This window comes from Microtus pennsylvanicus, chromosome 14 (assembly GCF_037038515.1).
Source record: "Microtus pennsylvanicus isolate mMicPen1 chromosome 14, mMicPen1.hap1, whole genome shotgun sequence".
Taxonomy (NCBI): Eukaryota; Metazoa; Chordata; class Mammalia; order Rodentia; family Cricetidae; genus Microtus; species Microtus pennsylvanicus.
In genome coordinates, this window is record NC_134592.1 from 33790195 (window position 1) to 33808228 (window position 18034).

The 18034-nt window shown below is 40.5% G+C and overlaps 1 protein-coding gene across 7 annotated transcripts in view; it reads right to left on the bottom strand.

Annotated features, from left to right (window-relative positions):
- Window positions 1–18034, bottom strand: part of Pcnx1 (pecanex 1) — a 145354-nt gene that overhangs the window by 74264 nt on the left and 53056 nt on the right. For 3 of the 7 annotated variants that reach the window (XM_075948284.1, XM_075948282.1, XM_075948281.1), the window contains exons 6-7: window positions 11381–13087; window positions 3087–3219 (exon numbers count right to left, since the gene is read on the bottom strand). The exons of 1 other annotated variant lie outside the window; for it this stretch is intronic. In XM_075948284.1, coding sequence (XP_075804399.1) covers window positions 3087–3219; window positions 11381–13087 — 1840 coding nt within the window. The remainder of the gene's footprint in view (window positions 1–3086; window positions 3220–11380; window positions 13088–18034) is intronic. 3 more of the 7 variants (XM_075948286.1, XM_075948285.1, XM_075948283.1) reach the window with 2 other exon arrangements.

Below are 18034 nucleotides of genomic sequence, written 5' to 3' on the forward strand. Positions count from 1 at the left end.
CCTTAATTCCTGCTTTCAAAACCCTCACAGGTGACAGAAAAGGTCAGTTCTTAGCATAAATGGTTGAGAATCAGATCCCCAAAGGGTGGACTAACTTTAGGCTAACAGGCATGAATATGGCATAAATTTATCTTTTTTTATTTTTTTAGCAGTAGTAGGTACTTTAACACACAGTAAAAGGAAATCTAAGTCTGTTATTCCAGGCTGGCAAGCATACTGATCAACATCCCAATTTAAATGACAGACAACTGGCATTGGCCATCCATTCCTCCACACACCAAGGTGGTAGGTACCTGGCAATACTGCTTTACTGTTAGTTACCTTGGCAGGTATCTCTCCTACTAAAATGCAAATTCTAAGAGTATGACACCATTATTCCAAAGACCATACAGGTTCCAGAAAAAGAATGTCCTGAATATACAAAACAAAACAAAAATGATGAATTCATCTGAACACAAAATGACCCCATGGATTTCCAACCATAGATTCTCAACCATGACTGTAACCTTATTTTATTATAGATCTTTTAATCCTATATTTTAAATGAAACTAAAGATATACTGAAGCTTTACGTTTTTAACCAAAATAAGATGTTTTCCTCCCACCCCAGTCTTCTCAGGACTTGAAAACATGACATTACGGTAATAAATATCAAATTCCTTGTATTATAAAAAATTTTAATATTTGTGTTTATTTTAGCTCTAATCACTTAAGAAGAATTAACCTACCTACCTACAAAGCTTACTTAATTTTAAAAATTTAAAATAATTCTTAAGGAGCTTATTCTAATAAGATTTTAAAAGCAGGCAAACTCTCTTTGTGAGGAAGTTGATGCATTAATCTGAATTCTTCCACATCTGTATTTTATCACATGCCTTTTGGGGTGCCTAAGCTACTCACCAAAGTTTACAATAAGCTTTCATAGTCTTTCTTTCTGAAGTTTTGCTTTCTTTGACCCTAGTTACCTACAGTCAAAATCAATCTGAAAACATCAAATTGGAAAATTCAGAAATAAAGCCACACTTTTTAATACCTTTATATATTTTGTGATTGCTCTACTTTGTTAGTAGCTATTGTTGTTGACTTCTTGCTGGGTTGAATTTATAGATTACACCATACCATAAGAATGAGTCAAAGTGAGGGGAGACATACTATACACATATAGGGCACTGTATGGGCCGTGGCTTCAAGTTACTGTACGAATGTTCAGAACATTTCTGTCCCACCCACCATGGGTACGGGGAACGATTTACAGAAGATTTTACTGGTATTTACATAGCAACTGTAGTGAAAGTACTGCCACATTGGATCTACTAATCTTTGAGAAAATGTTTCCCCAACGTTTAAATAGCTATACTATTCCCTATTTAGTTAAAGATAACATTATTAAGTAGATCACACTGAAGAATAATGGCAATTTACTTTACCTGGGATTTTTCCAATTGCAAAAGGTAATTTACTAAGTTGGTATTTCTCCTAACTCTTCACAGCTAAATTTTATTTTATTTCACCTGTAATAAGGCTCATCTATTTAGACACATGCAACATGATGCTGAAAATTCCCTGGAATCTCAACAAAGCCTGCATGCTGACCACAAGAAGGAGACTTCTAAAGGGTCCAACATAAGCCCTGGAGGAGTAATTTCCAGACCATTTTCTAAGACATGCTACATTTCAAATTCTACAAAGAAAGTGGAAGTACTGTGTGTCTGGCCTGAGTTATGATAACTCTTGTGTTCCACCAGGCAGAGGAAAAAAATGACTCTGTATACAATGTTTGGCAAGTGAAACTTGGTCAGCATATTCATGGCAAAGAATGAAAGAATTTCTTAAAATAGGTTAAAAATGTTTATTAAAGGAAAAAATGGAGAAAGCAGGAAGGCAAAAGACTTGTCTACAACCAGCAAGCATTATTCAAGGGGCAAAAGGAAGCTTAAACAAAACAGAACAGAAGCTGCTGCTGAGCAGCCCCTGCACATGGGGGCTGTGCCCACATTCACCAGCCGAGAGGAGCCCTGCAGCAGGGAGGGAGGACACATAAGTGGAGAGCTCCAAACATTTCTACAACAAATGTATCTTTAAATTAGTTAATTTCCACTTTAATGTTTTAAATATTGTCTATGTATAAATATATATTTAATATAGTTGTGTATTATTTAAAGCATTAGAAAACGGAGATGAAATTCCTAGATATAATGTAAAACTAAAGAAACCAAGTTTGAAATCTTAGGGGGTATAAAATGAATTTTAAAAATAGAATTTCGCTATTCTTAAAAACAAGTTTGAAAAGGGAAAGGGGAGGGTTTTTGTCCATATGCTTTGGCAAGCACATGGATCATGTGATGCTCATGTTTGTTCTTATGAAATAAATCGCAAGTCTTTTGAAAAGATCTTCATATTTCTAAATCAAGACATGGACTCTCTAGAGTCCTAAAAATCCAACAAGAGGTTATCCCAATATCATAAATGGATGCTCTCTTAGTTGAGAAATTGTAAAAATGAAAATGTTTTTTAATACACGATGGAGGTAGAGAAGTTCAATACATCTCTACATGTAAACATATATAAAGCTGACCACGTTCATAAATAAAATATTTTAGTTCTGTGTCCTTCAATAGGTTCAAACTTTACAATATAAATAAGATAAAATGTAATCTTTCAATCACATTAAATAACCAAACTGACTTTATATGGTCAGGTCAGATTTCTATTTCTCAATGAGGTCACCACTCTTCCTGTAATTGTCCCTATTAAACACTGTCAGATATTGCACTAATAATTTAGAGTAGGTAAAACAATAAATCTAACTTAATGGCTAGGCTTTCACTTCTATAACTGCTAACATGCTCTTGCAATTTAAAAACTGGACAAAATCAGTCTGCTGGCTTTGTTTAAACAGTACAACATAAGGCATGCATAATGCAGTAAGCTCAGGGTCACATGCAGAAGAAACCTAAGAGCTGAAGATGTATAGCAGAGAAAGAAAGAAAAGCAGCGTTCTTCAAAAGCTTGCCTGGGTTGGAAAGAACAGGTTAGAAGGTTCACTGCATGCATGCCAAACTTGGTGGAATTGTAAAATACCGTACCTTAGGGGCGATCCGATGAGCAAGGTAGGAGGGGTAGGGTTACTCCCTGCATTGTGCCGGCGCCGTACTGCTTGGCGCCTAAATGTGCTGCGTTCACGGCGAAAGGCCACTGCCTCCTCGCTGGCCTGTGCTGCTGCATTAAGACAGACTTAGGTCAAACATGAGCCTAGGTCAGCTGAGCCTGTCTCTCTCTGGACTTCCCACCCTCTTGGGAGAAGGAACACTTGGGTCTTCTGTCACATTAGGGAATATATACAAAGTATGTACCCTTTCTCCAAAGTTAGTTTTTTGGAAAATAGCATTTTGGATCTATTATCTGACCTCAACACTTTCTCTTCATCCTTAACTTTCTATTTTAGGATCTCTGCCACTTTAAATGTTTTTCCGAAAGCCTCGTTATTTTTGGCACTTCTTCCTCCTTTTGCCCTTTAATTAAGTCAGCCTTTGAAAAGCTGTGAGTGTCCCTAATGGGAATGAGTGCTCGCTCCTTTTCTCGTGGGACTAGTAAAAGCAGTGCAAGCACACGGATGCTCCCTACCTTTGGTTGGGACTACAATCTGATCAACCATCATTAACTTAAAGCACCAGGGGTCAAAGGTGCACTTGATACACACACTCAATTCAGCAGGTACATTCTGACTGGGAGCGTTGACTCGGGCTGCTACCACTGCCCAACACTGAGGCAGTAGTCAACTGCCTATCGCTCACCCAGGAGAAGAGCAAATCCAAAGCATGATTTCTACCAAATGGTGACAGCTTTGCATCGCCATTAAGGGGGAAAGCTTCGAACCACCCAACTTCAGACTACTCACTGTAGATGCCAGGGAGTAGGGGAGTAGGGGAGTGAGCTGCATCCCCCAGCACCCCAGGCTATAATTCTGAAACTGACTGACAGCTGGCAGAACTAGTTTGTCAAACGTTCAAGGTAACAAACATATCTTAACCAGAAAGTGCTGGCAAAACTTTATTTGGAAACTTTACGGCCCTGGTCCTAGTCTCTTCAGCATTAGGAAGCAGATATAAATAAAAACCAAGCACGGAGGATCACTTAAGTTGGAATCAAGCTAAAACAAGAAGACAACAATAAAATTGCAACAGAGACCATGAGAAATTATACACATTTTGATAAAACCACACTAACTGACCAATCTAATCATTGTAAAATGTAAAATGATTTCACAGGTGAACATGAAATAACTGCTCTTTCCCCAGGACTCTAAGTCTTCTGGGATTCTTTGGATTCTGAGGAAGGATATTTTGATGTGAACATATGAGCAAAGAATAAAGAAGCTCATACAGAAACATTTTTCCAAACATGAAAGAGCCTTTAAATGTGAAAAGTTGTTGTTTGTCTGTGAAAGTCAAACATGTCTGCAGAAAACCATGAAGCTGACTGAACTTGCTTGTGTAGGCCTGGCTGTCTAACACAGTGGCCACTAACCAGCCAGGAGTGGTCACCTAGGCCTGGCTGTCTAACACAGAGGCCACTAACCAGCCAGCAGTGGACGTCTAGGCCTGGCTGTCTAACACAGTGGCCACTAACCAGCCAGCAGTGGTCACCTAGGCCTGGCTGTCTAACACAGAGGCCACTAACCAGCCAGGAGTGGTCACCTAGGCCTGGCTGTCTAACACAGAGGCCACTAACCAGCCAGCAGTAGTCACCTAGGCCTGGCTGTCTAACACAGAGGCCACTAACCAGCCAGCAGCAGCTACTCACATTTCTGTTAGTGGAAACTATAACTTCAGCCAGTCCTCCTGACCCACACCTAACACTCAGTAGTAACACGGAGCATGTTGATCACTGCTGGACAACTCGGACACGGAACCTGCCTATCGCAACAGAAAGCAGATGCAGACGAGGCTGCTGTTTCGCTGGCATAAACTGTAAAGCAGGTTTCGACCACTGACAACCACAACCTGATGAACGGAAATGCTTCTGCATCGGCAGAGAAGCACACACTGGCAGAGCAGCCACCAGAGGAGGAACACACCAGGTGAGGGAAGACAGAACAATGAGGTGAGTAGGTTACACCTGTCACAGCTCTGAGACACCAGCACAGAGAGGTCACGTTACAGATACAATTACTAGCTGGTAACTCAATTCAAGAGCCACCTTGTGGACCACATTACTGAAAATTTTATTCTAAAGTTGAAATAAACTATATCCCATTTTTTACAAACCATTACTTAACAACAAACTACTATAATCAATTTTACTGGTTGAATCAACTTCATTATGGAATCTTCAATCTCTATTCTGTTGCAAATGAACAGAAAATTGAACCCAGACCTATCTTATGAGCTGAGTTTTGGAAAGCAGCATATGATCACTAACCACATAAGACAGGAAAAGGGAAATGCTCTTCTTTATTAATCTGTTTCTACTGGAGACTCTTGGAGGTATTACTTTTACAGGAAAGCTAAGTCTCTAAGAAGGACAAGAACAAAATTAAAAAACCATCTAAACAAAAAAAAGAAAGAAAAGAAAGAAAATTTGCCAGTGTCCATTTCTTTAACTAAAAAGGAAAGAAAAGAAAAGAAAAGAAAAGAAAACTCTGTTGGCGGGTTGGAGAAATGGTTCAGTGGTTAAGAACACTGGTTACTCTTTCAGAGGACCTAGGTTTGAGTCCCAGAACCCACTTAGTGACTCATAACCATGTCTACAGTTCCAGGGATCTGATATCTTCTTCTGCACTCTGTAAACACCAGGCACACTCATAACACACATATGCAGATAAAACACTCATATACATAAGACAGTAACAACAAAAATCTCTTTGGCTTCTTCTTAAAGAAAAACTTTAAATAATTTTACACATTCATATTTCAATCTACAAAATAGTTATATAAATTACGTATTTCCACAATAGTCTTTTAATTATGTATATATGCATATTGTTTGTGTTGGAATGTGCTCATTTGTGGAGACGCCCATAGACGCACTGAGGACCTGAACGTAGGTCCTTGTGTTTGCACAGGAAGCCCTTTACCTAATAAGTCATCTTCCAGCCTTTACGAATCATTCAAGTTTACAAGAGAAAGAACATTTAAAAAAAATAACTGACGAGGCCTCTGAAGAATCAAATCCTAAGCCTTGGGAAGAAACTCTCTTCCTTCTCCTCCTCTTCTTTTTTTTTTAAATTAGGACACCAGAAGGGAGAAAAAAAATGCTACAAAATCTTTTAAAATTAGCTCTTTAACCTTACATAAAACTCAGGATTTTCTAGCAAGTAAACAAGCTAACTGTTCAAACCTGTCTATCAAATGTAAACAGTGAAAAACTAAGCACTCTAAGCAGAACTAATTTGTATGTATATGTAGGTAAAGAAGAAAAACTCAGAAGCGGTCCAGTGATTCAAAAATTATGAATATATGAAGTACAAAAATTAAGGATATATTTTAAGTTAAGTATGCTTTTATAATAAGTCTTGACTTTCTAATAATTTCCTTATTCTCATTAAAATGTCTTCAAAAGACACAATTTACGATAATCTCAGAAAATTCAGCTTTTATTCAGTTTTGTGTTCTCTCTGCCTCCCTCCCTCTCTGAGACACATCTCAGGCAGCCCAGGCTGACCTCAAACTCCCATTTCTCCTGTCTGACCTCAAGAGCACAGGGATCCCAAGAAAATGCTACAGTTCTGGGCTTTATTTCCTTTATATTAATGCAGTCTCTCGATCAGGGTTATGCTTGAATGCATAACATAGAAAACAGGCAAATATCCTGGACATTTGGAGACCGATGGGATAGTGTATTCCTGACCATTAAAAAGAAATGCAAAATCAAACCTTAGGGTTATTTTTAATTTACTTCAGAAAGTTATAGAAACTCTACACATTTGATATGGAACTGTTTGGTACAGCAATTTCTGTTTATACGGATGCCCTAAAACACTATCAGCTGGCTTTGTGGATGACAACAAGAAAAGCATCCAAGGCTATGTACACTAAATAGAAGATTCTGGAGCAGTAGAACCAAAACTACCCCCTAAATCTTCAAAGCTCGAGAGTTCTGAGTATAAATAAGTAAAGAAGTTTTCTATAAACTATTTCACTCATGCAGTTCGTGGATTATGGACTCACCGGATTGCTCATGTAGAATTCCACTGCTCTTAGAGAGAGAATATTGTTTGTTCCTCCCTGGCAAATCTGGCACTGAACTGAATTTGAGAACTGTGTATATATAAACACTGACTTCAGGGACAAGGGATGTAGCCCACAGAACAGTGGTTCAAACAATGTATCTAAAACAATTTTCTCAGGGGCTGGAGAGATGGCTCAGTGGTTTAGATCCCAGGCCAAGAGCTAGTACCCACATGTGCAGAGGCTCACAACCATTTATAACTACAGTTCCGGGAGACCTAGGGTCTTCTGACCTCTGAGGGTAACAAGTATACACTAGTTACTCAAGCATATGTGTCATCAAATCATTCACACACATAAAATACATGACAGTAAGAAATTCTTTTAAGATACTTTTCTCAGAGAGATACAGGTTAAGGAATTCAGTAGGAACAGGAGAGACAGCTCAGTAGCTGAGAGCACTTGCAGAGAACCACGGTTCAATTCCCAGCACCCACAGGATGGTTCGATCTGTAACACCAGTTCCAAGGATCCTCTTCTGACCTCTGTACCTACACTGTGCAACTGTGCACATACACAGTAAACCACTCAGTTACATAAAATAATAACATAAATAAATCACCAGATAGTGGTTCCACACACCTTTAATCCCAGTACTCAGGAGGCAGAGGCAGGGGGAGCTCTGTGAGTTCAAGGCCAGCCTGGTCTACAAAGCAAGTTCTAGGACAGCCAAGGCTACACAGAGAAACCCTGTCTTAAAAACAAAACAACAACAAAAAAACCCCACAGAAATGCAGAATACTGCATAAACCATAAAACACACACAAACCCCTCGACTTCAGATATTCTTTATAACCTGACAACCGATATAGAAAACATATTATAAGCATACTATCGTATCATATAGGAGATAAATTTAGGGGCCCAAGAGAAGACCATCTTTATCTGACATAGGACAAGTCAAAAACAAGACATTTTTCTATTATGTGTGTGTGTGTATTTTTTATTCAAAGTATTAGTCATAAATTAGAGATATGCCTTATAAGAAAAATTAAGTACAAAGCAAGAGGTCAATGAAAAAACAAACTGAACTCAAAAAGTTTCACCTACACAACTGCAGACAATTATTAGTAAAATGTGACTTTGAGCAGAAGACCTGATGAAGGCTAAGAGATCCTAAAACAGACAGGGGAGCTTGCTGGTGGCACAGCTCCGCTGCAGAGAGCCTGTCTGGCCACACAGTGCCAAGAACACAAGCAAAGCACTGTGACAGGACTACATACCATACAGTAAGTTATGGCGTGTCACTGCCAAAAGGCAAAACCTACATTAAGAGATTAGCTACTAAAAATGTTTCCTGTTAAGTGTGAAATTGGGAATATCATTTGTATTTTCACTATTATATAGTTTTACACAAGTAGAACAACTCTAATTTGTTTCAATATGTAATTACTTCCTTGTATTTACCTCCGGACCAACAGAGCAGAACAGGACAGGACACATTTCTGTAGCACAGCACTAGTCTGCTTCCCAATAACAGTAGCTATTAAACATTTACGACATGCCGGGCACTTTCTAAGCATCTTACAGATGAACTCCCTTCATCTTTCGCTAGGCAACAGATAATGTTCTCACCTCATCCACAGATGACAATGTGGAGGCCTCATGAAGATAAACAGGTCTCTGAGGGTACCAATTACAGTGGAGCCCAAACACTAACACACATGTGAACCTAGGCTACATCACCTCTATTCCAGGGCTTTATTTTAACACTTTCAAGTACTTCCCAGACTCCATGTCTCCACCCTAACACCATTCACCCCAATAATAAAGTATCTGGAGAAGGCTGCAATACCTCCAGATCTACCCAGATTAAAATTCACTTACGGTTTTCTGTCCAGGAGACACACACACACACACAGAGAGAGAGAGAGACAGAGACAGAGAGAGACAGACAGAGAGAGAGACAGAGAGAGAGAGAGACAGAGAGAGAGACATAGAGAGAGAGAGAGAGAGAGAGAGAGAGAGAGAGAGAGAGAGAGAGAGAGAGAGAAACAGAGAGAGAGAGAGAGAGAGAGAGAGAGAACCATGTGTGCCATCATGTTTCATCATGTTTTGGAGCACAACCCAGACACATCACTCCTAAATCACCAGACAAGGCTGTAACGAATGACGCTCATATCGACACACACTGAAATTATGTCCATTTTAAACAGGAACATTTAAATTCCTTCCTGCTACTTCCAAGTTTTCTGGAAGTTCAACTAAAACACAGCAAACCCTTGTATTTAGGTGTAATGGACACAGAAATCTCTAACACATTTAAATCATTTTGTTTTGTTTTTCATTCTAAGCACAATAAAAACAAACAAACAAACAAACAAAATAAACACCCTAGCAGTACCCTTATTTGACAAAAAAATATCTTCAACCTCCCGCATACTAGTGAATTTCTTCAACTAAAGTTGAGATCTTAAAAATTTAGTTCATTGTTTTATTATTAGCATTTAGTGGAGATTTTAAAGATACAAACAAACAAATCTGGAATCTGGAAATATGAAGACTTACATGGTCACAGAACTGCATGAAGAAGGTAATAACACTTTCCACGCAATTTTGTAAAACCACCAAACAAAACAAAAAAGGAAAATCAACATTCACTATGGAAAGGAAACGACGGTAAGAAAGCAAAGATAGAGACTTTCCATAGCACATCTTGTATATATGCTAGTAACATTTATATTCTGGCAATACCATTTATTTTAGCAATATTTAGAATATACTATAACATGTTCACTCTCAAAATTTATTTTGATAACTTAAAGAAGCTATTTTTTTAAAACCCAATGGAGCCACTGACATCAAGAACAGACACACATGAGAAAGCTTCTCTGAGAAGTCTCTATATAAACTATAGAATGACATCCAGGTCAAAATTGTAAGACATTTATGCAGCAACCAAGTGGTAAGAACCACTTCAGATACAATCACCTCTAATATACAGCTTAGAAGACTACTTTGAGAACTCCTTCAGCACTAAAAATAATTTCTTTACAATCCCATTATAAGTTAATTTTTGTTAGAAGCTTTCTAGAAATAGAAAAAAAATAAATACAAGCAAGAACATCTTTACAGTATGATCTTTAAAATACTCCAGATGAACCTGAAATTCTTTTAAGGTAAGTGTAGACACGTTTGAAATGCCTGTATGAACAGAGCATCAACTTTAACTGTTAAGGAGAGAATCACCACTATTATAGCAAATGACTGTGACCCTCCAAGACTCATGTGTGCTGACAGCAGAAGGCCTCATTTTCATTGTACCCAGAAAGACTTTATAATCAGCAAAACAGTCAACAGTCTGAGGTAGGAGGAAAACAGTGAAGAACACCACCTCTGAAAAACAGGTCAACACACACTGATACAATATCACCTATCCAACTTTGTACAACTCCCCCAAAGCCTGAAATTAGTAAGTTATTACTTTACCCAAACACCATCACCATCATAGGGAATACCATGCATCAATTAACAGATTAAAATGCTAATACAGCAGGAAGTGATGATGTATGCCTTTAATCCCAGCACTCAGGAGGCAAAGCTAACAGAACAGTTTGAGGCCAGCCTGATCTACATAGTACATTCTAGGCCAGCCAGGACTACACATTGAGATCCGTCTCAAAAATCAAAATATAAATAAGCATATAAAAAATAGAATGCTAATTAATATAAATTATAAACTTCAACTTAATTTACCTTAAGTACAGTGAGAAATCATGGGGAAAATATCATTTTCTTAGTATCTAAAACTTGAATTGAGAAAAGCACATAAACAGAACGAGCCCAGTGCCACAGTAGTATCTGGAGAATCAATCTTCTGTGACGGGGTGAGCGGCTGCCTCTGGGAGTTCAGCAGCACACTGTGAAGACTTGGCTATAGCCGTTTGTCACCCTCATATAGTTGTAAAACTGTTGCTATTGTAGAAAGAAGAGAACTAATTGGGTTATTAATGGCAAAACTAGCTTAGAAAAGGGAAGCAATCAAGAATAAACTCATGTGTCCCATCAGACAGTCGAACCATCAGAGACTACTCCCACTGAAAGAAGCCGCTTCCTAACACGGGGAAATGGCACTTTCTGAAGCTTCTATTAGACTACTCCGAGCACAGTCACAGTCAGCAGTGACCCTTGAGTTCCTGTGGCTCACTTACCTCCAGGGGCTGCATCTTGTTCTTCCCCTTCAGGAAAGGCAGCCTGGCTTGGCAGACTATTCCTAGACCGAGTGACTGTCTCTAACTGGGAAGCCCGGCCCAGCAAAGACAGCTCATCTAGCACCTCTCCCTCTTTGGCCTCAAGATCTGACTTTGAAGTGGTTAAGGGCTTTATACTTTCAGGTGCCAGCAGCCTGTTTGTGTCATTCAGACAGGCCACAGTGCCACTATCCAAGCTCAGCACCCGCGCCCGCGTCTTGGCACTATTTGTGCTGGAAGTCCTTCGAGTGGCCCTCTTTTTGGCGGTTCCCTCTGGGCCTGCATGAGCTCTGTGTGTGTGGTCCGAGTCTGTGCCCCGGTCCTTATGGCCATGTTTGGTCTTGAGGGCACTGTATTTGCCCTCAGGAGACTGGCACGAATGAGAGGTGGCGCTGGAAGAGCTATCGCTGCTGAACTGGTGAGCAGAATGCACACTTGGTGCTCTGCTCAAATCACTTTGATCACTAGAGTCCTCGTCGTGACAAAACACAGCACTGTGAGGCTTGCTGCCAGAGACGCCTCGGAAGGAAACATAGTCCCGATGGCGACTGGAGTCAAAGCTGCTGGCCCGTTTCTTTCCTGCGCGCCTTCTGCCTGGCTTGTGCGCAGAGGTTGTCCGGTGGATTACGCTGGAGGATTTGGGTCGGACATCACCTTCCTTCTGCTTCCCACCACTGTCTCTACAAACTCTGGGGTCTGTGGAAATGCTGGGCTTCTCACTCTGCTCCTCTCTGCTCTCTGCACTCTGCTCAGATGGCCTATCCCCAGGGACAGTAAACTCATTTGCATGGGGGTTTTTATTGGCATCTTCTGATGCAGAGCTGCTAGGAGCAACCTGGTCAGGTACCTCCCCGGATGCCTGAGCATCTGGGTCCTCAGGAGGCCCACCAGATTCACTCCCCTCTGGGGCAGTCTTGTCACTGCTAGTCCTTTGGTCACCAGCACCGTGGCGCCTCTCTTCTGCTGAGTCAGAGCAGCCCTTCTTCCTGGCATTCCTCTTTCCCACTTTGGGAGACTCCTCGTGCTCAGACACGATGCTCTCGATGTGAGTGGAGCTGGTCTGCTCACTTTTATAGCTGCTCAGAGTACTGTTGGTGTCCCTGTCGGTCCCGCTGCAGTAGCTCTCGGTGGACCCGCTACTCCGTGTGCTCAGGCTCCTCAGGCTGTCCACACTTTTGTCAGCGTTCAGTGCTCTGCTCTTCCCACACTTTGTGGGTGGCTGAGAATTACTTTTCCTCAGGTCACCAGCAGGCTGAAATTCTGCAGGTGGGCAGGACTTCTCTACTAAAGACTCTCTAGACCCAGAGTGAGGCTTAGAAGAGTCTAACTCACTGACTGGGTCTAATCCCCGTCTCTGCTGGTAGAGAGGAAAGTCATTCAGAGAGGCATCAGGAAAAGCCACAGCAGAACTGGAAGTCCGTGGTACTCCTCGTGGCCGGTGCTCTTTCCTGTAAGAGTGTGAATGTAAAGGTACGAGAGAAGCCACTTCTGTGTCACAGGCACTGGACAGGGACTGATCGACATGGTGGTGCTGGCTATGACTTGGCAGGCTCACTTTGTCACTGAAGTCCCTTGGTAAGTCCTGTCCACAAGAGGACAAGGAAGGCTGGATAGAGATGAAGGAGTCATTGGAGACCAGGCGGAAGAGCTTGCGATCAGTCGCCAAATCTGTTCCAAACACATTTGAAAATGTTAACACAGACGCGTGATCAGCTCCTCACTGTCTAACAAAGGAAAGAATTCACAGCACACAGGAAATCAAGTCTAAGCAATTCTCAATTCACTGAACAAGCTGGCCAGTCATCCCAAAGAGCTGGTTTGTTTAAAACTGCACAAAGAAAACATTCTAACTGATGGAATGAACTAACCTTTTCAATTTTTTGAGGTCTTCAAAAGAATTCAGAAAAAGTTCCATCCTGTCTGTCTGTCTGTCTCTCTCACTCTCTGTGTGTTCGTTCCTCCCCTCCCTCCCTTTTTGAAAAGGGTCTCACTATTTAACCCAGGCTAGGCTTGAACTTAAGATCCTCCTGTCTCAGCATGCTGAGTCTGCAATTTCAGGTGTACGTCACCACAATCTGCTCCAAGTTCTATTTCTAACTTACAAATAGGTAGCCTTGAGTTATCATTCTGAGACTGGCTCTTCATCTAAAAAAATGTATTAACAACTTCATAAGCAGTAGGCAGTAGACACTGAATATATACATATATAGTTACACATACAAAATCAAAATTAATAATAACTATCATTATTATACCTTAGGAAATACTTTAATTCTTTGGAAAAAACAGAATTATTTTACAACTAAAAACTTAGAATGGGGGTCTCCAAAATCACTCGGTGGGCAAAGAGATTCCAGGAGCACATGTAAAGAGAGCAAACAAGGCATTCACCATACAACTATCCCCGACCTCCGCACGCAAACCACAGCAACTCAAGTCTACACTATCCATACACACACAAATATTAAGAAGATTAAAAAAGTTATTAAAACCTAGAGAAAGAAGAAATAAACAACAAAATTAAAGTGCTGATCAATGCTCAAACAAGAGACCACATAGTGATGCAAGGTATCTCACGATTTGTCACAGTCACAAAATGACAGAAACTCATAGGCCTCACTTCGAAGATATGACATCTGGTGATCTCTCAGGGAGGAAGAATCAGTTTAGAGAAGGCCCTTGGAGGGTACTGTATTGAATGGACCCACACCCGTGACTGCAGCAACAGCACAAATTAGAAGGGAAAAAATACATACAAATGTATATAATTTTGTATATATAGAGAGTGATGTATATTTGTGTGTATATATGTATGTGTGTGTGTGTGTGTGTGTGTGTGTGTATTTCTTCTTCAATGAAGACTCCAAGTTGGGATGAGGGGGGCAGGGGATAGGTCTAGAAGGAGTTGGGGGAAGAGTGGGGATGAATGTGATCAAAATACACTGTATGGATGTAAAACTCTTCAAGAATACAAGTATAATAAAAATCACGTGACGTATGTTATATGCCCTCAATGAGAATATATTAAGTATCAACAACAACAAATAATAATTATAGGCTAAAATCCTGCATTTTCTCTCATCACTGATGAAACAATTATAAGATCCCCCCCCCCAAAAAAAATACATCTTGCTCTGTATTACATTCCTGTATAGAACATTCCTTAGTTTCCAATTAAGGTAGGAGTTACGGACTGAAATTATCATATGCATCATAAATAGAATTATGGATATACAAAATTCCATCTGCCTACACAAAAGCTGATTTTGAAATTATGTGTTTGGCAGAAAAGGATGCCTAAACCCAATGTCAGCTTCACACAAAAGAAAACTATTAATTTGTATGTAGTGACACAGGCCTTTAACCTAAGCACCCTGGAGACAGGGGCATCAGGACCTGCCAGCCTGGGTTAGAAATAAAAAAACAACAAAAAGGAAAAATTATTCTGGTTTTTGTTTTGTTGTTGTTTTTAGAAACAGGGTTTCTCTGTAGCTTTGGAACCTATCCTGAAACTAGCTCTTATAGACAGGCTGGCCTCAAATTCTGAGATCCGCCTGCCTCTGCCTTCCGAGTGCTGGGATTAAAAGTGTGTGACACCATCACCTGGCCAGAAAAATTATTGTAACCATGTGAGCAAACTGTAAGTCAGATTCTATTCACCTGAATATCAATGATAAAAGCAAACACTCTTGCGTAAGATTAAAATAAAAATGAAGCTACTATACATATTTATATACTTTAAAAGAACATAAATCTGGGGCCAGCAATGTGGTTTATTGAGAAAAGGCTTGCCTGAACTGGATCCCCAGAATCTACGTAAAGGTGGAAAGAGAGAAGTGACTCTACCAAGTTGTCCTCTGACCTCCATGTGTGCTTGCTCTATGGCGCGCGCACACACATACACCACCACCAGCACAACTATTCTATGAAGTGGGACTTTAACATGCTAATGATCAGAGCTGGAGAGGTGGCTCAGCAGTTAGAGCACTGACTGCTCTACCAGAAGATATGGAGTCAACTCCCAGCATCCACAGAGCAGCTCACAACATCTGTTAACTCCAGTTGCAGGAATCTGATGCCTTCTTCTAACCAGGCATGCAAGTAATGAAAAGACACACACGCAGGAAAAACACCCATACACATAAAAATAATTTGATAAATACTGAAATTTTTTAACATTAATGATCAAAATCAACTTTCCTCTAAGAACTGTGGCTGAGGTGGGCTGTGTGCACGTGAACACGTGGAGATAGAGGTTGATGTCAAGTGTCTTCCTCAACTGCTCTCAACTTACTTTTTGAGGCAGGGTCTGTCACTGACTTGGTTAGCCTGCCTGGACAGCAAGCTCCGGCAGTCTGCCTTTCCTGTTTCGTCATGCCTAGGAAGGAACGCAGGTGTGTTCTGCACACCTGGCATTCTTACATGGTGCTGGGGACGGAACTCAGGTCCTTTATTTCACAGCAAGCACTTTGCTGGCTGATCCATCTCCCTAGCCCCTAAACTCTCAGAAGAAAGGTCTTACCCTCGGGTTATTGGTTTACTTTTAGAAATGATGGCTAAAGAGTAAAGCATTAGATCTTACCCCCAAAGGTTTCATTTTGGATTTTTTTTCCATGGTTCTCCCAATTTATTCATTTGATATGAAAATTCTTAGGAGAAAGTGGATGAAAGTTACATTACAGAAGGCTCCTTTTTTTTATAAAAATTCTTAAAACATAAAAATTTTAACAATGACCAATAAAATGGTTGTGTAAATTATACAATCTACTGACAGTGTTATAGAGGCACTAGACACATTTTGAACATTCTGTAAAACCATGAGACAGCACTTACGAAAAAAGCGGCAGTACCGCATGAAAACTATAATTTCTGTTCTGCAGTCCACACACAGTGCTGGGCTGCACGGCATGTGTTTCAAGAGATCTACTGTGTTTAGCCACAAGTGAAATCAAGTCTGATACCTGCTCTAACATGGTAAATGAACGAAGGCGGCATAAAAGCCGCACATCATAGAGATTCATGTCTGGGAAGTACTCAGAACAGGTGACAAACAGCAGACAAACACCCTGCGCTCTCGGGCAGGCGGAAGCAGCAAAGAGGGCGGCAGCTGCAAGTTTCTTCTGCGGTGATAACAGGAATATAAACTTGTGCTACACTAAAAAGTATGTAAACCAGAAGGGACGGTTTTATGGCATGAAAGTCGTATCAAAAAGGAAAACAGGACACAAAGTTGCACACAGAAAAGGGCGACCCGAATGTTCTCAATGGCAGAAGCATGACTACGTCACACCTCACACCTGACTGTTTCTGACGCTAACACCTACCACACTTATTTATAAATAAAAAGCATGCTATAGGCTTCTCTCTTGGGCCATCTCTACCAATGACACAAACATGCTATTATTTCTCTTAAAATCTATACTCCAACCCTTATCTTTCACTTCTCATGCTAGCTACTGGCTTGGTTCTCTTCTCCTTTGCAAGAATTTATTGGAAGAGTAATTAATAGTCACGGTGGTTTATTTTTCTTTAATTCTCAGGTTGTTTTCTGTTTTGTAGGCTGGAGACTGAGCCAATGACCTTAACACACACAGACTAGGCGAGCATTCCACCCCCAGTGACAGCCCAGTTTCAACAGGTTCTAATACTAAGGCATGAAACTTCCTTATAGGATAAGCAGTATCTTCAATGCTTTTAATGGCCCCATTCTCAAATCTCTTCATTCAGAAGCAGAACTGGCAAAGAGATCAAACTTTCTCTATCATGCTGGCATCTAGCAGGCTCAGAGTTCTTTGGACCATAAGCTGTTTCTATTTAGTCTAAATGGCTGCAAGTCTATTGGCTCCGGTCACAGCCCTGAGATTTTTCAGCTTCCGACCTATACTTCCTCCTTGTAGATCTCTTTCAATTTCCCAGAATCAGGATAAACGTTCGGAAACATCTAGGACTATTTTCTCCATATTCTGTCTGGCCTGAATGGGATGGGGGTGAGCTATAATTCTGATCTTGGACAAAGAAGACATGAGAGAGAGGAGAAGGGAAATTGTCAGGAACTCCTCCTTGGAAGGGAAGAATCAGGTGCACTCCACATTCTTGGTTCTAGTAATAATCTGAAACCTTAGGACAAAATGAGTGTCAACTTGTCAACCAAATGCTAACCAATTAAACACCTAAAGCCAAGCCAGTCCTAAATAGTATTACAGCTGGTTAAGCAATGGCCACTAGGTGGTGACAAACCACAGCCAGGATCATGAAATCCCTGTAGGGTTCTTCAGAAGAATCCAGCTCACTGTGTGCTTTTGTACTGGTTTTGCTTTGCACCTTTTTTTTCTTTTATTGTTGTTGTTTTTGTTTTTAGAAAGAGCCTCATTCTATAGTGGAGGCTGGCTTGAAACTCACTCTACTGCTCCAGATTGGCTCTGAATTAAGGCAAACCTTGTGTTTCACCCTCCAAAGTTACAGGTGAGACCCACCATGCCCAGCTCTAACTCCATATTTGATGTGCTGAATGGTTAGTTGTATTTATACAATGACAACTTCTAGATGTCCAATCCAAACATCTAATCTGACTTCTTCCTCCTCATGGCTATTTTGAGGTCCCAAAGAATCACAAAC